The following is a 25,635-nucleotide window of genomic DNA, read 5'->3' on the forward strand; positions in this document are numbered from 1 at the left end:
TGTTTTTAAATTCATTTTATTCTTCTGAAGCTGTCTTGTCATAGCTTTTTAAAAAATTAATCATATATATCTCATATCAGGATGTTATTACATTGCATAGAATGCATGGAATTATTCAGTACACTGAGTACTAGCTAGAGACAAGAAACTGCTGGAGACTAAAGAAGCTTGATTTTGCAATTTCCTTTGGATAATGCTCCTGTGGAATTGTCAACTGAAATGACCATGTTTCTTGCTGTTATTGCTATGCTGTAGCAGATTATACTTGAAAAGAAATTCCTAACCACAACATCTGATGGCCGAAGTGCTGTGGACTGAATGCAGGGGATGCCTAGAGTCTGTAGCTGATTTGTCCTTCCAGCAAACCCCTGTTCTCTTGCCCCACACTGGAGACCTTGCAAGGGTGAGCTATGTGCAACTATGGATGCAGAATACCCCTGTACTTTGCAGGCTGCCAGTTCAGGCTAGTACTATGGCTGAAAGCTGCATTTCAGTCACCCCTTGTACACAGAAGCTAGAAAAGGGACAGCAGCAGCTGTTGCAGCTTGGCAAGGAGGCATGGAACTCTCATCAGCCACAAAACATGCCTGTAGAAATCTGCATCTCCCCAGCCATAACAAGTCTCCTCACTTGAGTTCTGCTGACTCAACAGGACAAATGGTGAGTGGTGTTTTCAGAGTGTGACATGTGAAATACCTGTATCCATTGCCTTTCATATTTACAGTGAAAATTACACGAAGGTTAACATTATTCAGGGTGAATACTAAAATACTGCTTCGCTGATGATGATTTTTTTCTTGAAACACCACTCACTGGATAATATCACATTGGAGATCTGCCTTCCTAAAGCCTAGTCTCTTTTTCTGGCCAGTAAGTTGTCTGAATTAAATGGTCACTATTGACAAAATTCTCTTTCCTGCTCTTTGTCACACAGGTGTCTCTTTCCCCATTGGCCGAGAGACTTTCATCTTGCAGAGCAGACCTCTTCCGGAGAACCCACAGGACAGCAATACTGAAGAAAATGGACACAGTGCCCAACACCAGTGTCAGCCCCAGGTACACATATCTGAGAGAGAAACAAACTGTCAGAGCCTATCTCAAAAGCAAGGCACAACTAGAAGGCAGTAAGGACACATTTATATTTCCACGTGATAAGGGTAAGTGAGGAACGTGTTCAAGAAAAGTGATAAGGAGATAGCACTGCAGCTCACCCAGTTCACTGCATAGACTATGGCCATAAAGGGTCTCAGGCATTGTCTGACTTCTTCCTTTTTGACGTACATCAGTAAGAATACTAACACTTCCAGGGCAATTAATTTTTTGCTTGTCTCTTAAACAGTACAAGTTATACCAAAAACATTTGATAGTATTTTTGCTTTACAAACACAATGGCAGTTGCAATATCAACAGCAATAATAGTATCAGTATTTTTTGTTAGGAACGAGTACTAAATGGGTTTTTGTTCTTATCTTAATATTTCCAAAGCATGATGTGCCCCTCTTTGTTTTTGTTTATTTGTTTATTTTCCTGGCATTGGAACCTCAGCAGCCGACTTGTTCTTACTTTTCCCTTTTATCACTGCTGTTCCTTTCTCAGTTTCTGCTAATGTCTTTCAGAAACACAGTTGAGACAATTGCTTTTCTCTAGCAATAAATCAACAGAGTTAGAAGGTCATTTTAAGACTTTTGATTATCTAGGTGTGATGTGAAGCATCCTTCCCTTACTTTCCGTGGCCCATCTCCAGAAGGGAGCAGTGATGAGGTTTAACAGCCCTTCCACACATACACACAGAAGACTTGAGAAGAAAATTTGGGGAAAGTTCATTAGAAGATTGAGATTTTAACTGATTTTTTTTTTTTTTCTGAATATTTAGTGACTTCCATTAGTATTGATATAGCATGGACTAATAAAAGTCGAAACCAGAAGAGAATGCTAAAAACTAAGCATCTTTGCTATTTCTGCTGGCCAAATTCTTTCATCCAAGATCATTTTTCTTACCCAATTTTTTTGATAGAAATTCTACCAGTGCTGGCTGTACATGTACTTAAAGAAAGCAGATTAAAGAATGAATGGAGCATGAAAAGAGCAGTTACCTGAGTGCACTGGAGTCATAAAGTCTGCATGCTCCTCTTCCCCCACATCTTTTGCTTCCCCATTTCAGGCAAGTAGTATCTATTGCCACTCCAAAATATACAGGGGCTGGAATCCCAGCTGTGTGTATTAAACAAAAAAACAGAGGCAAGAAGATTACTTTTCATGGTGACCCCTTCTGATCTAGACATGCACTAGCATAGAACATTAAGTTACATATACAAATAGCAATGACACTTTCACCCTTTTGCTAATTTAAGAAGCACACGACTTCTGTTGCCCAAATGAACACTTTCCTCCCTATGAGAAATCAGGATGGGGTTGGAAATGAAGCTGATCATCAGAAAGCCAGAAGTCAGCAGGCATCTTTACCAAAGGTGGTAGTGAACTCTGACCTCCAGTACAACTCTACTTAGATTAATTCCATCAGTAATTCATAAAATTATACCTGGAAATTATGAATTATCTGTTCCATTACGCTTGATGTTGAAAAAAGACACAAAGTACTTTTTGTGTTGGCTTCATAGTACAAAGGATCACTTGCCACTGCTGTGTTTATTAGCAGGGTACATTTTTACTATAACTATGGCACAGCAATAGGATTTACAAAGTCACAGAAGAACAGCATGATTAAGGCTGGTAGGGACCCCTGAGTCCATCTGCTCCAACTTCTGCTCATTCAGAGACAGCCAGAGCAGGGTGCCCAAGACACATCCTGGAGGCTTTTGAAGATCTCCAAAAAAGATACTCCATAGCCTCTCTGGGCAACCTGTGCCTGTGCTCTGTCATCCACACAGCACAGATGTTTTCCATGATTTTCTGAGGGACCCTCCTGTGCTCCAGTTTTTGCTCTTTGGCTCTGGTCTTGGCACTGGGTACCACTGAAAAGAGCCTGGCTCTTTGCAGCCTCCCTTCAGGTATTTATACACATCAGTGAGATCCCTCCTGAACACCTCTGAATGGAATGGTTCCATCTCTCTCAATGTCTCCTCATACATTTATACAAATATAAACTTGTACCCCCTCTCCAATCCTTTTCCTATATTTTTAAAAGTCATATAATATCAACTTATCAAATAGAAGTTGCTCTTTCAAACAATCCAAGTTGAATTCTAGGATAAGTGATTAGTGAAGTATACATTAAAATACATCCAAAAATATGTCTGGACTTACCAAGTACTCTAATTGCCAAAGTATAGATACCAAGTGCAAATGATTTCAGGTGTGGTTTAATGCATCTAAAAACAAAATGTTAAGTAGAAATATAGAATTGATTCTAAATAATTTGAACCAAATTAGAAATCATGAGGGAGGAAGTAAATGTTGTTTTTCTTTACTTGATGGGTATTGACTTCAACAGAATCAAAGAAATACACAGATAATGTGATGAAATCATAACAGCAGCAAGGAATTCTAAACACCTATATTCAGTACCACATTTCAAGGTGGGACCTTTCCAGATAAGACTGCAGTTACTAATACACGACAAGAACACTGTGTAAAATCACGCATCGTTGAACAATTCTTTTCAGTTAAACACATCTGAAATTGTGTCTAATGACCTGAACTAGTAAAAGGTATTTAGACACAATATTGCCCTTACCCTGTGTCCAGGAGCAAGATCAAACTTCCTGTAAAGGTAAATCATTTAATCCACTGTTTGACAGAACAGGTCATTTGCAGCTGGACATTTCTGAGTTGGTACAGGGGCCCAGCACAGATGTCAATGTTTCTGGCTTGAGAATAACCCTGCTCCAGACTTGGGCATGTGGCTCACCCAGTAAAGTGGGAGTGGTAGGGCTGAGGACAGCTACTCTTCCTGTCCGTGCTAGCGGTAAGGTGCATGTGGAACCAATGAGTGTGCTGTTTCACCCAGCTTGCCTATTGCAAGACCTAATCCAGCTAGAGTCTGTGTACGTTGATGGTCCCAGTCACCTGTCTGAAATGGGACGTGCTTAATATGTGTGGTGACTAACAGCGATGCCTCATTATGCTACCTGATAAAATTCCTTACTGTTTCAGTCATTCCTTTCACTATGAAAAACAGGCTGAAATTCAATCGCTCTTGTGAGTTTAAACACACCACTTGGGAGGTTTGGTCTATGTGCTATGAAAGAGTTAGGCTTGGCTTCCATAGAAATTCATGAAGTCAAGAACACCCTTCAGAATAAAGACCTTGCAGAACTAGCTCTTTTGCTCTCCATCAGTTTTCTTTAGTTTTGTTTCTTCCCAGTGTAGTTGCCAGGACAGCAGTAAAAACCCATATTATAAATTATACTTGGGTCATTCTTCCTTTAATTTAGTGAAATAGCAAAATAGCATGAAGGTTATGAATGGAAGACAAAATTAAAGTACAGACAGTAATCAATCAAACAAACAAACAACCTTATGTGCTTCTTTCATGATTCATGTGTTTTGTTCTCTGATGACCTGATCATGGCTTATCATTATACTGTCTGTTACTCAGGGTTTATGTAGGCGCTGACATCCATGCAGAACTGAATGCAATATAATAGTAATCTTTGTCCTCAATGAATATTTGCTACACTAGCAGGTTTCAGTCTTGAAGTGCTTTTAATCAAGTATAAGGACATGGAAAGCCAAGGATGGAAGATAAAAACTTCAATATTTATTATGTATTCTGTTGGATTTATATCCTTCTCTTTAAGACGGAAAAAATAAATAAATAAATAAATAAAAAATTGTTCGAGCATTTGTAGTGCCTTTTCCACAGAAACTGTAGTTATGTGAGATTGTGAAGGCCAAATCTTTCAGGAGACCTGAGACTTCTTTTCTACTGCCTAATCACATCCTATTAATAGCTTGTGCTTAAACAACTGCTATCTGAAGAACAGGGTTTATTTCCTCCACAAGTTCAGGGCCTTCCCAAGTTCCCTGGCAATCGTAATTAGCTTAATACCACTAAAAAAGACATTTCAGCAAATGACTCTGTCACCAGCTGCAAGTGTATTTCAGTCATTTCAGTCTTGTAAACCCCTGAAGTAAATGTCACTAAATCTTACAGGCTTTTAGGGATTTAGCAGTATTTGTGCTCTATGGCGGCTGCAACAATGGCTGCTCATCTAAAACCATAAAACCGCTTGAGCTCTGGAACTGCAATACTGAATGACAATACTGAATAATTTTACATATATTTGTAAAAAAAAAACAAAAAACAACCCAAAAAACCCACAACAAACAAACCAAAACACCAAACTTAAATGAAGTCTGCAGATTGACCCTGGGATTGCTTCCAAAGAGCATTTGGTGCTGCTTTTTTCTATTTTCTGGGAACAGAAGCACACTTTTGGTTCAGACAGATTTTCAGGGAAAGAAAGTGATGGATTTCAGAAAAGCAAGCATGAGCTTAAAGTGCAATTGTGCCTGCAGGTCACTTGCAGGGAACAAAAGAAGGGGATTGAACTTACTGAATTCTGTTTCATTTAGCTGTGGATTCTGACACCTTCAGTTCAGCAGAAAAAACACTCAACTCCATAGTTTCAATTAAGTGTATCTCAAAGTAAAATAATTTTCAACAGAAACAAAAAGTACTGGAGCAGAACCAATAAAGCCATTTTTTTTCTGCCTTCATATCAAATATTTTAGGATTGTTATTGAAAAACCTCTCCAAGATTTTCTAAATACATCCACTAAGCAGCAAATCCCCTGGGAGCAAGTGGTAGAGGCTGCAAGGTGCAGGCATCTCTGTGCAATTCAAGCTCAGTTTCAGCTTAGTGCATCTCCTCCCAAATATTTACATGGTGGAGACAAGTTGGATAGCTGGAGGCTGAGCATAACAGAGATTGTGCAAAGGCCCTGTGTGATACCACAGCTGTACATTTTCACCCACTTGCTTCATGAATATAAGGTAAAGAAACATGGTGAGGGATATGGGAAGGAAACAGCATCCTAAACATGTTTTATTCAAGAGAAAATCCTGCTTTACTTGGCGCAACACAGCAACTGAACTTGCCAGTTATCTTCTTCTTGGTGCATAGACTGTTTCAACAGTGAGTAAGCTTCAGTAGGAAAAGAAAAAAAAAAAAAGATTTAAATATGATTTTTCTTCCTGCAGTTATTTCTTGGACAGACACCATCTGATTTTGCAGTGCTCAGTGCAACACCCTTCATGGTAAGTGAGAAAAGCTATGCAGTGTGTGTGGGTTAAGGTGTAGACCTCACTGTCAGTGCCTGTGGAGATCTGTGGAGAAGCATCCTCACCTCAACCATTTCTGAAAGCCTCTGTATGAGCATTACTGCATTACTTCTGGCTCAAGTGTTGTGCTGGAACCACAGCTGAAGTTACATTTCCTTATTTAGGCTTTTCCACATAGTCTATATACAGCCAGTTCTAGTGCTGGCTTTTTCCATGTGGCATAAAGACACTGTCCCTTTCCAGAAAATTTCATTCAAAAGTAAAAAGAAAATTTGGGTGTAAGAACAAACAAAAACAATAAATCTCAGTTAGAGAGTATTTCATGTTGTTTTGTTTGCGAAATAGAACGTAGACATCTGGAAATAATTTGGAAAAAGGAAGTGAGAAAGAAAGCCTTCCAAGACAGAGTGGAGTAGCACTTAGAATCCAAAAATTGCAAGAAGCTGACAAAAAAAACCAACAGATTAATCACTGGAAGTATTATGTTCCTTTTGTGTTTTCTAAAATTAGTTTAGAAGCTTATACTTGGTGGTGGCCAAACAGTCCTCGCAGTTGAGTACATAGTGGAACAGTCCTTTGGGACTAACTGTTAATAAACTCATGATTGTTACAACAGAAAAAAACAGAAAGCCAGCTCATGCTAAATCTATTTTTTCTTTTTTCATTTGAAGAGAGAAATGTAGGATGTAACAATGATATGGAACAATACAACAAACTTGAGAAGAGCTGAGTGTATGTAGATGGTTTGGGTTAGGTCATGTCTGTGTACATGTATGCTGGTATACATAGGAAGCAGGGAAAGCTGACTACCTATAAGCATGCAAACATTGGTGTGTGTAAAGACCATTTCCATTCATGCCATGGCTGTTTAACACTGTTCTGGTGGAGTAAAAGGTATGAAGTGAGGTAGAACTTGACATAAATGATAGCTGGGCATCCTATATCACATTTAAAATCAGAAACATATAGCATGTATCTATAGCTCTTGTGTCAGTGGTAGAATAAAATAATTTAAAAGCAACCTCACAGCTGAAAACATTTCACAGTATTAGGGAAAGGAAGGAGACCCAGTTGCATTCATCAAAACCCCCTGAAAACATTTGCCAACGTAAGCAGAAATAATGATTGCTTACCTTAGAAGAAGTATGTATCCTGGTGTGCCACCTACTGACAAAGTATATGAAGTGATAACTGATATTACCAGAAAATACAGAAACATTCTTGGACACTCATTTCCTTTTTGACATGGTCCCATCACAGCTGAGGAGCTTCTTGACGCTGATTCCAGAATCCCTACACAGCTGCAGTTAAAGAACACCTGTAAGACAGCAGTTGAAAGCGTGTGATAACCAGAGGAGCAAGAAAGTGCTCAGGAATTACTCATCGTGCTTTTTTGGTTAGCCAGAATTTTAAATCCTAACAGAAAAAGGCTTTTCAACAGGAAAAGGCTTCTTAGTTGAGGAAAATTTTATAAAGAAAATAGCTACTTTTAATGAATGCATTTCCATTATTTTATTATTATTATTATTTTTCAATTTTTAAAATTTTATTTTATTATTATTCTTTTAATAGTTTTGTAGCCAGCATCTAAAATAACTCCTTCATTCTATTCTTGGAATTTATACTGGAAACAGCAGTTGAGAAAGTTTTAAACATGGATGGCAGATCACTAAAACCCTCAGGAGTTTCTGTTTGGAAAGGATGTGCCTTACTCATCTCACAGAACTGGGCTATTAGGAAAGCTACCACATCGTGTATAGAAATGAAAGGCTCTCACAGTGTTTTTCCCACTGCCATTGGATGCCTGGCACCCAGCAAGGCATGCAGAAATGTAGGTGATGCCATTCTCTCCACAGATAGGATCCCAGTCGTTCTGGGAGCACATGCAGCCCAAGTTGCACTCTGAGAGCAGGCCTTGCTCATAACCAACCTTCTGCTTGGTCCTGCAGGAAAAAGAGGAACCGCAGTGATGTTTTCTGGCACACATGGAAGAAACTGTTATCAGCTCATGGGGCTTGTGTCTTTAGGCCATTAAGGTGTAGTCTTTTCCTATCAGTACAGCAGGGTAGATTTCTCAGTTGTCACAAGGATTTCACAATATTAGATGCCCACCGTGAAATAGTAGTTACTTTATAAAGTGAGTCGGCTAATGATTCTATTAAAGCATTTTCTCATTGTCTGGATGCAGGCATAACAAAACTGGCCTTTTTTGGCCAGTTTAAAACTACTTTGGCCAGCTTAAAACTACTCCATTGACAAGGAGGGGAGTGAGTTATTCATGGGAAACTGTCACTGCAAGATCAGCGGGAAAAGATCAGAAAGGGATTTCAGAGAATCATAGAATGGCCTGGGTTGAAAAGGACCACAATAATTCACTAATTTCAACCCCCCCTGCCACGTGCAGGGTCACCAACCACCAGACCAGGCTGCCCAGAGCCACATCCAGCCTGGCCTTGAATGCCTCCAAGGATGGGGCATCCACAACCTCTCCAGGCAACCTGTTCCAGTGTGTCACCACACTCTGTGTGAAAATGCTGCTCTCAAGGGGTTCTTCATTCAGTTTGTATAAATGTCTGGGACTGCCCCTACCCAAATGCATTTATCCAAACTGAGGATACTACCTTGCATGACAACTCTATCTGCGCCTTCATCTAGCTGCTGATAAACACAACCTCCACACAGCTCCTGGGGCTGTAATAGTAAGGCTTGGTCCAAGTGTGCCTCAGAGCTAACACCATGGTTAACACATGGTTAATTCATTAAACCTTCAGTTTTGGGTTCAGAGGCTATTAAACAGCATGAGTTGCTCAGCAGCACACAGAGACAAGGAACAATTAATTGAATCTCACTCCCCTACTGAACTCTCCACATTTCCTGGAACCTTTTTGTTCAAAGCATGGGTCCCATGGCAATAATAATTAAAAAGTAATCAGAAAAATAATCTGCACTTGTGACACAAAACCCCAAGAGCTGAAGGCAGTAGTCACAAACAGGTTCTGACACAATCCTCACTGGAATAGACAGAATGGTTTCCACTGCTTTGAATCACACTTCTGAGAAGCATACTTAGGTAATTCATTTTTTCAACAACATATACTTTGTGGAATACAACAATCAAGGAGTGTTTTTTTTCACAATAGCACTTTATGCTGAAGTTTGCCCTTCCTGGCATACCCATGGTAAGATATGGTCAGTCCAGCTACATCTGAGTTCTCACAGCCCATAGCAAACAATGAGAGCAACAGCAGGTAACCAAAAAAAGATGATGCTAGGGAGATTTTTGCAGCCCCTAAAACATTGATTCTGAATTTCTTCATGATCAGTCCCCCAGAGAATATGCCAAAGGCCACAGCAGGAATGTTGATAAGACCTGAAATCAAACAGAAAAATTGGTATTATTCAAAACTGTCTCAGTGGACTATCCTCCTCAGCAAAGAAAGCAGCAGCACTGGTAAAATGAAGCAGTAAAATATGAATCTTCTTCAAGTTGGGCATTTTATTTGTCCAGATTTGGAGTGTTCCTGTGAATGTGCTGGGACTGCTTTTAGCTTGCTCCTGGGGAAGTGCTTCATTGCTAGGTCTTTGAAAGGTTAGTATCAGAGATATCTTATTTAAGGTCTAGAGAACAACATTCTAATTTCTTAAGCTAGGTGGTTTTCTGCACTGTAAGCTTGTCAGAGGAGGGATCATTGTAGTGTTGATTCAAATATTCCTGGTGCTGTTCCTCATGAATGGTGCTCTAGGCTCGGAGAAATTGCCTGGGACATTGTGCTGCTATGGACAACCAAGGTCTTGTGGGGTTCTGGCACAGATCCTCCCTGTTGCTCTGTTCATGTTTTTCACCACAGAGCAACAGCTGGAGCAGCAGGGGCCATGCTCCAGGGCTGTGCTGCCCAAGGAATCATAGAATCATAAATTGGCTTGGGTTGGAAGGGACCTTAATGGTCATCCAGTTCCAACTCCCTGCCATGGGCAGGGCTGCTACCATCTAAATCAGACTGCCCAGGGCATCAACCTGGCTCTGAACATCCCTCCAGGGATGGGGCACTGGAAGGATGTTCCCTTTTGTACTGGCAAGAGCACAGACTGTAATTCTCAGGGGTATATTCAGTTTTACCCAATGTTACAAAGCCTGGAGAAAGATCTTCTTCTGTCTTTATTGAACCACAAAACTAATGATTCCCCAAAGAAGCCTCAGACAGGGAGAGAGCAAGCGATATGCCACCACCTTCACACACAGGAGATTTATGTAGTTTCTCCAGTTTTGGTTGTTGGAAATGCTCCCCTAGCTGAGTTTTGCATACATACAACCCATGGCTACTCTTCTGGTAATAGGCTTCAGGAAAACAAGTGGAAGAGCAGTGAAGGAAATATGTAATACTATATGACCACTGATTCTTACTGGAACAGTTCTGTTCAAAGCCATCTCCATACTGATAGACACGGACAAGATAAAAAAAATCCTGCTCAGTACCAATCTATTTACATCAAAAGGATGTAAATAGAGACTACCATAAAAGAATCTGCACAATCAAGCAAGGTACACTTTTCTGGATTTCACAGTTACTGAAACTGATTTTCCCAGCTTTACCAGCTAGCTTTGGCAGATTACATTCTGGTTTGCACAGAGCTCTGCATTTGTTTTGCAGCTTTTATTTCATGCTGACATCTAGCGGTGCTGAGCTGAGCGAGCGTACAAAACAAAAGCAAGTACAAAAGCATCTATGCCTTCAAACATATGATGAAGTTTCTGAAGTTTATTCAGATTTCAAACGACTTGATGAAAAATACATATTCGCGTTGGCATCTGATCTCCCTACTAGGAAGTGCACTGGGATCTCTTGAATTTCTGGCTTGAGTAAGTGTTAAATCCATTTGCATGCACGGAAAAAGCAGTGCTGAGCATTGATGTTAGAAGTATGGTTGATGTTAGAAAGGTAAGTATTCCATCTGGCAAAGGCATAAATCAGTACTTTGGCAAGTATGAGAGCCCCATTCGGTTACTGCTGACTTTCAATAGACTTCACTGGGTGGCATTTTTCATCTGCATTTATGTGAAAATTGTATTTCAGGGGATTTCAGAAGTAGCATCCAAAGAGCAGCATATGTAAATGTAGAGTCACAACATCAGCTCTTGTGGAGTGCCCTGTCCAAACACTCTGAAGCTGCAGCTGTTCCTATTTGCTTTTACTTGTATGGGGATATAGGGAATTAGCATGGGAGCTGCATGATGTACCAGAAAGCGCACACGCCATGCTTGCCCATTCCTATGCACCTCTCTTATTCATACATAAGTTTTGTGGCCTTACAGACCAATCTATTGCTTGACACTGGCATCATGGAAAACAACACTGTGCATATGTTTATGGAAAACAGTACAGATACACTCTTTTTCTCTCTAGCACATTCCTTAATTTGCGACTATTGAAAAGTATCCTCTTTCAGCCTCCAGTATGCTTTGTTATTGATGTGCTTCAAATTGCTCTAACAATTCAGATGTCCTTCAAATATATGGCAATAGAAATATATGATAATAGAAATTAAATTAAAATAAATTTACAAAAAAAAAAAAAAAAAAAGAAAAGAAAAGAAAAGAAAAAGAAATAGAAAAAAAGGAAAGAGGAAGGGAAAGTGAAGTAGGCACTGTCAGTACAAGCAAGGCCTCAGATTTTTAGCAAAAGCAGATTGAAAGAGGAAGATAATGGAGAAAGGGGAAAAACCCTTGTTTTAGTGATGATCACTTGGCCAGGACCCTTCCCCAGCCAAGCTGTCACATTTTCCCTGGTGGATATATTCTGTATGCTTTGTAAAATCAGATGGATCTTAATCCTCACTCAGTTTGCACATACCTGAAAGCTTAGCTCCAGAAAATCTGTAAATACAATGAGAAGTACTGTGCTCAATGTAGGGATTGTTTTCAGGACTTTCTCTGGCCATTGCCTATGCCTGAAGATTTCTCCTCGCTTGTAGGGGTGTCGTGCCAGGAAATTCCAGCCTCTATCTTTAAGGAATTAACATAGCACAATGGATCACTACAGCTTTTCTGCATATATATACTTCGTTGCTGTGCAACTAATGCTGCTCTGAAATATGGCAGATCCCTCTGTATTCAACAGATGTAAACCTCTTTGCTGTCTAATGCTGTTGAGTCACTGGACCTCAGAAACTGAGGCCGAGCCTGTAGGTTCAACAAAGTGGACAGTGAAGTTCATCATCCTGAAGGCATCCTCAAAAAGCAGCAATCTCAATACACAATGCTGCCTCTGCAGCTATCTTCTTTCTGTGGGTCCAGTAGAGCAGAAGCTCAATGATGCCAGCAGAAGCAACACTGCCTACTCAAGTTGTCCATACAGACAGGGGTGACTAACTTTATAAAAAGGTTCTTAGGTAGAGTTAGGGCAGAAATATTTGATTTTCTTTCACCTGCATCACACTGAGATAATGTTAATTTTAATTAATATGTCACATGATCATTTATATGACTTTAACTTCCTTTTTCTCAACACCAACCTCTTTGGAAAGTAAGAAAGCACTGGCACTTTATGGTCAGTTCTTTAGCATGCACTGAGTTGATCTTTATTTTGTTGAAATCAGTGGGAAGCCAGCAAGGAAACCGATCTGTCTGATCAAATTATGTCAAATTTATGTCAAGTGTTTTGAAATTTATTGTTTTTTCAATTTTTCTAGAAGAACTGGAAATTAAGTATCAAATTGTGCAATCTTTTTACAGTAACTCTTGTACAGATAAACTATGAGCTAACAAGTGCTAAAGCAGAAATAAAGTAACTTATCTTCTATGAGCTACTACTTAAAAGCCAGATAAAGAAGTAAGAGAAAAAAAGCATAGCCTCTAGAGCAATTTTCCCTTTATGTATGTGTGCACCACTCCTAAAATGTTCATTTTTTAAGTAATCAAGAAGCAGATATAGCATTACCTATAACAAAATTAGTTTTTGAAGAAGTTTGCCCATACTGTTGTTCAATATATTTTGGCTTATATGTCACCATGCCAATTAACGAATTGAAGTGAAGGATACTTGCACACAAATACAGACTATAAACTGGATTTCCAAAGAGGTTCTTCAGTGATGGCAAGAAGTCTGTAAGACAAAACAGCAAAAATGACAACCAGACCAGAGAGAGAATAACTGCTGTGTCATCAGTGTCTTCCAGAAGAGAAATGCTGGACATTTGGGTGAGGGGGCTTAGATTTCCACTATGTCTGTAAGAGATGCGCTCCCATATGGTGGGAGCGGTGGACTAAAATACTAAGAATCAGTCTTCCAGAACAGCTATCTTGATTTAGGTACCTTCTTTTGATCAGAAAACAGGACTGAGCTGTGTGTCCTCAACAGCCACAGCATCTTTCAGCTGAAATTAGGAGCAGAGGGTAATATGCACACCTGACAGTCAGCACGCACATTGAGTTACAGATTGAAGCACTGAGGGCAAATACTTTTGGCAAAGTAGGGCCAAGGAAATGCAGTTGTACAAAAAAAGCTTTTGTTAAAATAGAGTTAGTCTCCTAAAGTACTGTACCTGGTATGTTCCTATCATTCTGATCAGCCATTGTATGAATTTTATGAATGGATGACTATAAAGAAAAAGAAGGTTTACTAGAAACTGAGATTGTTAGTTTTTGACACCCCATATCTGCAACAGTTCACAATTCTGTGAATGACAAACTTCTACAGTTTTGTGATATTTGCTGCACCACTAGCATAATTTAAAAACTCAGCTGGATAAACTCTACATGCAAGAGCAGGCCTGCAGAACAATTAAGAGGCCCTTTTTGTGCATACAAATTAGGTGGAAACTGACATCTGAGGGAAAAAAAATGATTCTGAGGTCATTAAGAAGTTTGAAAGCTAGTGAGAGAAAGACTCTGCAGTCAGGACAGAAGCTCTGACGACTTGCCTTTTGCCATCTCAGCAACCTTCATTTGTGGCTGATAAGATTTTTGTTGCTCTTTGTTATCCTGAGTGATGAACTTGGACTGCTCAGAAGAGGTGCTGGAGTCCTTTCTGCTCTCTGGTTTTGGAAGGTGCTTGGGCAGGAACCAGAAGGGGATGCCAGCCAGAACACTGATCACACCTGCTATCAGGTAACCCAGCCACCAGGCTCCCACCCATTGTACGTCCTTGTGAGTTATTGTTATGCTGTCTGGAGAAAGTCAAGAAAGAAAAAGAAAAAAAAAACCAGAAAGAAAGAAAGAAAGAAAGTTGTTTAAGGAAAGTTTGCTGACAGCAAGGAAGATGACTTTGTGGGCACTTTCTCCAGAGAGGTCTATTCTCCCGCCACCAGATTGAATTGTGCCATGTGTCTCTACGGACATTATAAGAGCAATCTAGAAATTTCAGGGAGGTGACAAGGCATGCTGATTCCTGTGTAACACTGGTGTCCTGTCTCAAAACACTGCTCACACATTCCCAAAGAGGCTGCGAGGATCAGGCCACAGAGTGATCCAGTTAAGACCATCTCTTCTGTTCTGTTTAAGGGTCACAAGCCCATCCAGAAGAAAGGTGTTCTATCAGGAGGAAGTTAGTTAAGAGCTCTTGCATGCATTGCAAGACCTGTGTTCTAGGCAATGGTGATACACTGGAATATGAAAAAGGAATTCTCTTAGCAGGAGCTTCAGTCCTGTCCCCTCCTGGTGCCTGCTGTCTGCCCATACCTCCTCATCAGCACAACTCCTGTGGGAGCCAGCTAAAGCTGTGCTGGGGCTGAAGGAGTATCAAGCCTCCTATTTCTTCCATACTTGGCTCTGTGGATAGACATTATGGTATGAGGCACTGCACTTCAGTCATCTAGTTTATCTCAGAGAGTAGCTGCTCTGCCCTCATTAGCCTTTTATCTATAGAAGCTAACTTAATAGTTCTTTAAATGGAACATATGCCTAAAACGGGCATACTGGAGCTCAATTGATCATTTTAAACTTGAATTTTCTGACTTACCAAGGTCTACAAAGCCAATGTCAACATAAAGTTTGGCACACAGAGATCCAAGAAGAAAGCCAAATATTGGACCTATAATTGCAAGGGTCTGTACACAGCCTGTAATAGAAATCAGGGGACTGTTACTCTTGTGAGTGAAAATAAACATAAGCTCCTGCTGCACAAAGGAACAGAGTACAGCATGATAGGTAACAAGTGACACAGTCTTAAAATACTAATCCACCTTTGCTCTCTTGCACATCAGTTACTGAAGCTAGCGCTTTTGCAAGAAGGAAAAAACAATAAAATTTCACCCACTTCACTGTCACGTTGATATTTTGTTGTTAAAGAACAACTAAAGAACAAAATTCAGCCTAACATAATAGATCAGGGAACTAGATAGCCTAAACTTAATAATAGCACCCATCTATAATTACTATAAATGCTTCAGCCAGCTTGGTTGAAGTACTTAGAAAACAAATACTGAAATAAACTTTAAATTGTGGTAGACAGTGAGCACGCAAAAAAACCACTTTGGTTCAATATCCAATCCTAACATATTTCAAAACTCCTTAAGACAAACATTCCATATTTTGAATGTTCAAAACTGATCTAGAAATCTGTGAAGACTGAGTCTTTTAAGCAGAGATCTTGAGGTTTTCCCATAATGGAAACTTTGTGAGATGAGATGCCGATGGAGACAGACCTTTTGGTAATATTCTTGGTGAATGCACAGAGCTCTTCACACAATGAATAAAAGAAGAAAAAGGTGATATATACTTTTTCAAGCCTCAAGTACTATTGTTTGTGAACCTGATTCAGTCTGAAGGGAAAGTCATGAGTGCCCACTGAAATTCTATTTTAAGTACTTAAAATAACATGTTTTTATCACTTTCCAGAGAACTGAATGTGCACAGAGGCTCAGCAGTCTGCATTCAGAAGAATTAGGAAGATTAGGGTAACAGCAGGAACCTAAGGTCAAATTCTTTCCTCAAATTAAGATAATGGAACTGTGCTAGTATAATTAAAAGGGAACTTGGAACCTTTAATGTATATGACTGTTAAATAAACTTTAATATTGGAAATAATGCAAGTAAAACAATCAGTGCAAGTTAATTCAACATTAGTCACTCCATTAGTAAAAATGACTATATTTACTCTAGGGAAAAATACATTAGGAAAAAAACACCATGAATTATTTACTTTACCAATGTATAAGGCAGCATTCTCTTCAATGGCATAATCATCAATGTATGTAATTCCCAGAGGCTGGATAGGAGTTTCACCTATTCCACGCAAAAGATTTCCCAGTAAGACATAGATCCACATGGAAGAGCCTGCTTCTTTTTCGCATCCTGGATATATCACAAGAGAGACAACAATGTGTTTTTACCACAACATTTTTACAGTGAACGCGCAGGACTTCTAAAATTCTTTTAATGTGGGAAAAACAGTAGGAAATCTGAAAAATATTCTGGGGCCAGAGGTGGTAGCAGGTTTAACCCCATTAGAATGAAGTGGACATTTGTCTAGGAGGAACTACTTCAGGTAAATAGTAAAACATATTACAAGTTGGCTGTTTTTTAAAATATCTTAGCACTGCAGAACATCCAAAGTTGGACCCACAAGGATCTTCGTGTCCAGCTCCTGGCTGCATGCAGGACCACCCAAAATCCAAACCCTATGTTTGAGAGTGCTGTCCAAATGCTCCCTGAACATCGGCACTTGTTGCCATGCCCACTGCCCTGTGCAGCCCGTTCCATGCCCACCACCCTGTGGTGCAGACCCTGTCCCCCACAGAGAAGAGCTCTGTGGTGCCTTCCATTCCCTGTGAGGAGCTGCAGCCACCATCAGCTCTGCGCTGAGCACACCTCAGTGGGCTGAAAGCTTCCTGCTGTGCAAAACAGAGGGCAGTGGGCAGGAAGAGAAATTAGGAAGTTAGTTTGTAGTCTGGAAGACCTAATCTGCTATTTCCAGCAGGACGAGGACCCTAAGGTTCATTTAATGACAGAGGGAAGGCCAAGACTTTCTAAGGGCTCTGTGAGAGTTTGGGGTTTCTGCAAGCCATGATGCTGCAGAAAGTTGCCAGAGAAGAGGTGACAGCCTGAAAAGACATCTTGGCTATGAGTAGTGACAGATATTCATTTACTTTTAATAAATCAGTCTCATTAGGTAGATCTGGCTTTTCTCTGGGACAGATCCTTCTGATTCCAGTTTTTTTTCATTCTAATAAAGTCAGCATTTGAGAGCCTTCTGATATGTTCTAGGGTGCTCTCCACAGTAAGTAAAATATATTGCTCTCACCTGCATTTATTTTGGCTTGAGATTTTTCCAAGGCCGAGAGTGGAGTTTGGCTTTTCTCCTGCAGACATGGAGAGATGCTAACAGTTGAATTGATGGTGGAAGGAAATCTTTCATACTGATATCTGTTTACAAACCAAAGTTGTTTTTTACTCTCCCAACTTAGAAGAAAAAAGAAACAAACACATCTCCTGCTACCATGGAGGAGAGCACTTAAACACAGCACTTGAATGCAGATTTTAACTGCATCTAGTATTACAAATGATCTGTTTGTAGTGAATAAATGACATTTGGTTTACACTGTAGTAGTGTATGAATATTCCCCATTTGATTCCCTTTGCGTCACAGTGATGCATTTCAGTTTAACAGGAAATCTACTCTACTGTGATATGTGAATCTGTACAAAAGAGTATCAGACAGTGGATACACTGGCTCTTGTTTGATACTCATATTTTCTTCATTACTTTAGTAATCACTTCACCAAATCTTCAAACATTTTTAAATCGTGTCAACACATGGCTGATATTTGAGCTCATAGTCTAATAAAACTTAAGTTGATTAAAACTCGGAATGGCATATGTGTTAAAATGTTAGCTCTGCTGTAATAAAATAAGTCTTTGTGATTAATATTAGATTGAGTATCCACACCTTTGTACAACTGTTTCTGTGGACCTTTTCACACTCAGTGCTTACATATCTCAGTGAACTAGCATCCAGCATGCATCGCCCAGTTGGAAAATACCAACCACTTTGAGCTTACCGTCCCATGAAGAACTGGGGCATTGCAATTAGGAATGTTCCAGCTGACATAATTAAGCAGCCTGCTCCAATTATTCTTGGCCTGTGAAGCTTCGCTCCAAAGTAGCTTACAAAAACTATGATTAGGAGGTTCCCTTAGAGAGTACAAAACGAAAAGTAAGTTTTATGGCTTATTGATAAAACACCCCCTTGCAAAATTATTCACAGTGTATGCAGCCCTTTCAAGGGAGAGGGCTGACTGCATGTGGTTGGTACTTCAGCCTGTTTCCAGGTATCTCTACAGCAGCCTAGTACCTTTCATAATAAGAAAACCACAAACACTTGGAGAAACAACTGGAAAAGAGAGCTGTGTAAGGTGATAGAGCAACAATGCTTTATATACCAACTAAGATTTTATTCTCATGAATGCCACAGCTCACCGCACAGCCAAGAGACAAAATAGCAAGAGATGATGGTGTCATACTCCTAAGCTTAATGTAACACTGGACAATGAACACAGACTACATAGTTTTGAACCCCAACTGAAGGAAAGAGAAGGCTAAAATCTTTGCAAGTTGTCAAATTCTCATTTATCAATTAACATGTCTATTAGTATCAATAAACTAGAAGATAAGCATATCAAAGCACACAATATGTTGATTTGCTTGTGTTAGCAACCTTATCTTGTCCAGTGTGATCATACTGATAGACATACTGATTGCTACTAAGTAAACCTTGTTCAGTTTTAATGGTCAGAGAAAAATCATGCAATCATTTTTTCACAACAGATTGCATCACCGTATTTTTTTCTGAAAACAAAAATGAATTTATGCAGCACGTACCAATTTCAAAGCTTCCATCAATAATGCCAACCAAAGAGGAAGGGATATCAAATCTTCTTTCTATTTGCGTGATGGTACTTTTTAGATAACTTCCTGACAGTGCTTTAGCAAAATAAACAAAAGACAATGCACCAAGAAATATCTGTGAAAGAAATTGACAGTGATTAAAATCAGGAAGATTGTTTTACTTTGTTAGTTATTTCTAAGCTGCTTCACATCAGCTTTAATGTCCTAGTCTAATTCAGGATTGGGCTTTGGAAATGAAATTCCTGGCCCCAGTGGTTCACACTACAAACAAGTAGAATAAATTCCTTCCAAAATAGTTAAAGTACTCCAGAAAGGCACTTTAACATCTAAGGGCTCTTCAGTCTGTGGAACAGGATTATATCAAGCCTGAAATAACTCCCCACACTGAAATGGTGTAGGGTGAACACAGGGTCCTCAGCTGTTCCACTCCCACAGTGCTTTGCCTAATGTAAACACACCTTTACTAAGTTTACTAGTTCCAGGGATACACTCACACCATGCAGTTACTGTTGGAAACCACGTCTTCTACCTTCAAATACGAGCTGCATTATTTGAATATATATGTTTGCTCTTTGCAAAAAGTGACAAAAACTGTAAACAAATAACTAGAAGGCACAGTTTTGTGTGATGTACAGAGAGACCAAGACTCTTGTCCTACTCCTTATGCCTGACCTCTGAGCAATCAGGCTGGAAGCTTTTCCAGCATGCTGGAACCCTGCCAGTGCAACGCTCCTTACGACATCACTTCTGACAAAGCACATTAGTAGTAATATTGACATCACTGCTGGATGCCAGTTCTCATGTCAAGGTTCAAAAATAGCTCTGTGTCACATTTAATGCATTTTTTCTTCATACAGAGCTGGTCATTTCTCTTTCAGAAGCACCTGTGTGTAAATGAACACATCTCATCATTTCCCATGGTGAAGGCTCTCAAAAGATCTCTATTAAAAATACTGCCTTAATATTTTACATTTTCTGTGTTTATGCTCTTGAATTTTAAATAGCAATGTGAAAGCAAGTATGGTTTTCCACAAGAAAATCACACAGGTGAAATTAGAACTTCAAACTTCTCCATCTCTCTGGTACACATTTTTCCAGTGGGTTTGGAGCTGATCCCGCAAAGAGATGGAGAACATATGCAACAGTGGAAAAATGCTCCTGATTTACATCTGGGACAGGAAGGTGCACAGGATTTCACTTTCCTCAGTGGTCTGTGAATGACTGTAAGTAAAACATTTAACCATATCTTTTCTGTTTATGAAGGTAACTTTAAAACACAAGATTGCTGGTAATTAGTTAAAAAACAAAACAAAACAAAAAGAAACAAATCACCACCCACAACAACTTATTGTTTTGGTTTGGTTTGTGAGTTTTTGTTTTTGTTTTTTTTAATCTAAAGGTTAATCACAACATTTTGGTTCCCAAAAGCAAAAAAATCTGGAACAGAAAATATCTGAGCTGAAATATTATTTCTTTTCTATTCTTGGATCTCATAAGCTGATTCCTAACTGGCTAATCTATGATTGGAGTTTTATTCAGTGAGGGGACTGGATTATTTTAGAGCAAATGGAAGAACAATGATAAAATTATGATTGTGCTACAGATTAAATTAATACAACTTATTTTCTGTTTCAAGGCAGGATTCCAATTCTGGGCCTTTACAGAAACAGGTAAAATCAGGAAGAATACTGAGGAAATAAAATGTTGATAGCAGTTATTAGACTTCATTAACATGACTATATATTTTACTGCTTTGCATGATTTGTAGACTTCAGTTAAATAGCCATTGGTCTTGGTGACTTAATTGGAAGCTGAATCAGGATCTGTGAATAAATTGCCAGTATCTTGGTTCACTTGGAAGAACCACAAAAATAACTGGGGGGGGAAAAAAATGCAGTCTGTAAAGAACTAGGCAAGGCTGATGAATCGTTTTCTATATAACTCAAATTATCTTTCTCACTGTTGTATGGTGATTTACTGAGACCTCACCCAGGAGTCTCAGCATTTCACAGCTTGGCTTTGGAAAGTGGGTAGAGATGACATGCAAAGCATCATACTGTCTTCTGTACCCCCAGTGTCCCAGAAAGTGGGGAATCCTCCTCCAAGGGGCAATGGTCTGAGGTGTAGCCTTGTTATAAGGCTAAAGCAGGGGGCTTCCTTTGCATCACTAAAGTGCTGTGGGTACCAGGAATGCTGATAAAGCAGATACTTCAATTCAAAGTGCCTTCATACAGAATTCTCTTGAATGAAGAATGTTACAACAACATTGGACTCAGAACACACAGATCATAATACAAATAATATTTCCCAGAGCTTGGGAGGCTACAATCTTTAAAATGCCATCTGTATTAACATCTGTCTGTCTGAAGGTAGTATCTGGCTTCTTATACTCTGTTCTTAACATCACGAAAATAGCCTGGTGCAATTAGGAGCATATTACTGACCCTACAGGATGAAGATCTCGTAACATGCAAGCATCAATCAGCACGTCATATTTGAATATTGCCAAATGTTAGGCAAACAAAGATCAGAGGCAGATATTTTTGTGGCTTTAAAGTACCTTTAATAATTTCATACTGACTCACCAACACATCATCACAACTTACAAAGGGTTAGTTTACAGAAAAAAAAAAAAAAAAAGAAGCTTTCTAAGTCTCTACCAGAATATTCAGAAGTTCTTACTCTACCTTTATACCTCCACAACATGATTGCTTTTCCTTGGAAGTAGAAGATTCAGATTTGAATGAAGATCGGTCAGCAGGCAAGATTGTGTTGTTGGAGAATAACTGAGCATTTTCTTTTGAAGAAATCTCCATGATGATATCCCCTGCCTCTAAACCAGAAAACACAAAGAACATTTTTAAAGGGCATCCTTTCAGCTCAGCCTCAAAAGTTTGTCACGTGACAGCAACACCCTCTTGTACTGTTTTCCCTACAACAGCAATTATCAAACTTTACAACAGAATCTGACCAGTGCACTGGATGTTTAATTAAGGAAATTTGCAATCCACTTGACTATAATAATGAAGATTAAATCGTACTCAGTAAACAATCTTCATCTTCATTCTCTTGCTATCATCATCAATGTGATTTCATTGAACATTTGGCCAGGCATCATCAGCAGACTAAGAGAGGCTTGTTAACATTTTAAATCACATTTCTGGAACCTATATGTAAGTTCACATTTCTAGATGTGACCATGTCTGCAGAGATTTCTCAGAGCTGATCTCTGAATTTCCCACATATGTGGGACATTGAGTAATTAGATCAAAGGAAATCTAGTCTTGTTAATGAGGGACTTGAATTGTTTTATATTGAAACATTAGCTCTAATCGCCTGATGTTAGCTAATGAGTTACACAAGAATAAAGAGGTTTAGCTCCCTTCACCGTATCAGTTAGGGCCTTAGGGCTCAGTGGTTTTGTCAGTTGTTAGAGGAAAAATGTGAATATGCTTCTTTGCAGGTAAATACAAAGAAGTAAAGAAAACCTAAATGCTGCACTTTGGGAACAAAAGGTATCAGTAATTCTTAAATCTCTACTTACATAGTACGGTACTTGGTTCTTAGTTTCAATCTCTCTAAATCAGATCTGAAAATATTTATGAAATCAGCTTCTGTGCTCACATCTGAGCAGCACTGTTTTATAGAACCACTGGCCGAAAATAGAAGTTCTTGTTCTTCTAAGTTTGCCTAAAACATAGACCTTACACAAATAAAAGACATCAAAGGTTTTTAGAATTTGTATGTTTGTATGTAAATCCACTTGTATTTGTGACTTTCAAGGATCCTGTGCTTGCAGAAAACTTACAGCCTTTTCCTTATTTGTTGTGGTCTTAGGAAAGGTCACACTGCATACCACACTCCCAAACATGTACAGTGGGGAATGACTGCATGTACCTCACAACACTCACATGGGGGTAAATTCATTCAAACTTATGAGTATGGGCGTGACTCACATAATAGTGTGCTGCCACATAGGCACTTGAAATAAGCCTTTATTTTACAGAAACTGAAAGGATAACATTTGAAACTTGGATTAAGATAATTTTCCTTATTTTAGAGTAAAGTAAGGTCCAGTTTGGGAAGGTCCAGCAGGGCAGCAGGGACATGCATGGTCTCCTCCACTGCACCCCATAAACAGGGCTGACGAAAAATGTGCCATGAAGCTGCTGAGATGGAATATGACACAACAGTGCTTAACTGCATCACACAAGTTAATGTATGGTGCTTGAATGCATCATGCCACACTGAGTTAGTACAGATTGTGAAGGGATGGAGGATCAACAGCAAGGCTCAAACAACTCTTCTACTTGTCAGTACAAGCACACACCTTCAGATGTTCTGGCAGTGTCTCTGAAGGAAACTATTAAGACAGAGAACATAACACTGTGCACAGGGTACCATAGACCAATCTATTGTTAAGTCCAGTCTTCCCTTTTTTGTTCAACAAGTACAAATGTGGGTGTTTCTCTGACCACAAACTACTGCTGTTCAAAGGTCTTTCTGGTTTCATTGGTGTTATACTGGGAAAATTTGTAATGCAATCCCAGCTGCACCAGGTGGTCAGAGATATCAGACCAGGGAGTTACCCATGGAGTCTGACCTTGTTGGTTGTGGACCTGGGTGTAGCAACACCCTTAGCTTTTTGCCCTGTCATCCTGCACACCACATTTCTCCAGTTTGCCATGAAACATGAGGACAGATGGCCCATATTGGCTCTTCCATCCCAGACATGGCAGGAACATTGTCAAAGAATAACCCAAAGCAGTGGCACAATATTTCCCTGAGGCCAGGTTACTGGACCAGGTAGTTTGATAACTGTAACAAAGAACTAGACTTCTGTCAACATGTGTGTGAATGCAGAAGGGATTAGGCATGGATGCGTATACATAATAAACAAAAATTTCTTAAAGTTGTGTCTTTTAGACAATAGACTCCTAACTGCACTAACAATTACCTTGACACAAGATTAAGATTTGCATGCTGTTTTAAGGACATATCCTTGCCATGTAATATTTGCAATGATAAAAACATATTTTTTGATTTTAGCAGTCCTTATTGCTATGCCTGTATATAACGCAGATTTTCTGACAATAAAGACATTCAGCTCTTACATAAGCAAGTAACCATACGGTGAGAAAAAAAAAAACAAAAAACAAGTATACCAAAGCATTAGCAGTTAAATGTGTACACACACACAGACAACACATTTTCTCTTCCTTCAATCAAATGCCATCTAAGCAGAATTTCCTAATTACAAGTAGTATCTTCAGAAGCTTACTTAGCACTCTGAAGATATTCAGGCATCTTTCATGGTTTAGTCCTTCTAAATCCATTTTGTAACTTTTATTAGGAATTAAAAAAGCACTGTATAAGGCTGCTTTCTGTCTTAAAAAAAATTATTCCCCTATTTTAAGCTGCTTTTCTCCATAATAGTCAAGGAAGAGTAGCTGCCTAAGTGAGAGGATTGTCTAATTCAGTCAATACATTCTGTAATACTAATTGTGAAATAGAAGAAGTGCTCTTGAACGTAGCTAAGCAGGAGCCATCAAAACCAAGGACATTCTCATCTCCATGAGGATAAGAAAGGGAAGAGTGCGGTGCTTTACCACACTTATGAAGAATAAAATCAAACCCAATTCTACTTTATCATTGCCTTTTGAGGGAGTACTGAAATAAATAAAATGGGCATAATACAAAAGTTACCACATCCATTCCACCTATGCACATCTGGGTTGGCGACACTGCCTGGAAAACAGTGACTGGCCATGGTCACAGCATCTCCTTGACCATCACCAGGGCCCTCAGCTGGGTACCAGCCCCTGCTAACAGGATTTTCTCTCTCCCATTGTGAATGGGCCCCCCGCTCACCTGTGGCACTGTGGGGGCAGCAGCAATGTGTGCCCTCCCCAGGGCTGGCATGTGGGGCCAGCCAGGTGGTCAGGTCTGGGGAAGGACCCGTCTCCAAACATGCATGCGGTGGGCTGAGGCTCCACCAGGCAGCTCCCGGAGTGCCTCTCCGCTCGTTCAAAGCCCAGGCAATGAAAAAGTCCTTCCCCCAGTGGAAACACGTCTGCTCTGCAATAAGCCTCCTTAGACATGCCTTTGCTGTGTGGCAGCCCACAGGCGTGGAAGCTGCACTTGCTAGACTAAGAGGAAACAGCATACCAGGACAGAAACATCGTCTTGAAAAGACAGCTCAACAAGGAGAAGAAAACCCAACTCTTACCTGGCAGCAGAAACCCCCAGATGGTGCCTACCTGTTGGTAAGCTCCCTCCATCGTTTATGCTTACCCATAAATGCACGCACGGTCTCTGGTCCCAACATAGAAGTGGGAAAAGTTGGAGGGGAAGACCACCTCTTAGAAAGTACCCAGCCTAGGGATGTTCCATCTTATACTGGGGGTAGAGAAAGGAATAAACATATGGGTGGAGGAACTGCTGTCCCTCGTTCTGCCTGAACACTTGGTATTCGTCTCCCTCATCCTCCTCCCACACCTCCTCACTTTTTTCTTCCTTTCTCCCCTCCTATCAACTGTAGGTATAT

General features: G+C 39.7%; 1 protein-coding gene across 4 annotated transcripts; it reads right to left on the reverse strand.

Annotated features, from left to right (window-relative positions):
• SLCO1C1 (solute carrier organic anion transporter family member 1C1) lies at positions 1-25,635 on the reverse strand. Of its 4 annotated transcripts, none has more exons than XM_015868463.3 (15): positions 25,383-25,635; positions 21,776-21,921; positions 19,062-19,203; positions 18,242-18,374; positions 17,485-17,606; positions 16,389-16,535; positions 15,202-15,300; positions 14,165-14,410; positions 13,183-13,347; positions 9,422-9,617; positions 8,025-8,190; positions 7,381-7,565; positions 3,265-3,329; positions 2,094-2,211; positions 1-1,066 (listed from the first exon to the last, which is right to left on the reverse strand). In XM_015868463.3, the coding sequence occupies exons 1-15, from the start codon at positions 25,414-25,416 to the stop codon at positions 844-846; spliced, it is 2,187 nt and encodes a 728-aa protein (XP_015723949.2). In that variant the 5' UTR covers positions 25,417-25,635; the 3' UTR covers positions 1-843. The 4 variants fall into 4 exon arrangements, with proteins under 4 accessions (XP_015723949.2, XP_032301895.2, XP_085398858.1 ...); XM_032446004.2 differs by having other exon boundaries at positions 25,318-25,400; XM_085542732.1 differs by lacking the exon at positions 25,383-25,635 and adding an exon at positions 22,633-22,747.

The sequence above is a fragment of the Coturnix japonica genome, chromosome 1, assembly GCF_054131305.1.
Source record: "Coturnix japonica strain WE chromosome 1, WE-NBRP24, whole genome shotgun sequence".
In the NCBI taxonomy this organism is placed as follows: Eukaryota; Metazoa; Chordata; class Aves; order Galliformes; family Phasianidae; genus Coturnix; species Coturnix japonica.

Coding starts and splice junctions, on each gene's coding strand:
- SLCO1C1 (XM_032446004.2), bottom strand. CDS start 25,369: ATGGAGGGAGCTTACCAACAGGTAGGCACCATCTGGGGGTTTCTGCTG. Junction 17,607..18,241: donor CCCCAGTTCTTCATGGGACG/GTAAGCTCAAAG, acceptor GTTTGTAAACAG/ATATCAGTATGAAAGATTTC. Junction 3,330..7,380: donor GGATACATACTTCTTCTAAG/GTAAGCAATCAT, acceptor TTTTGTTTTTAG/ATGCATTAAACCACACCTGA.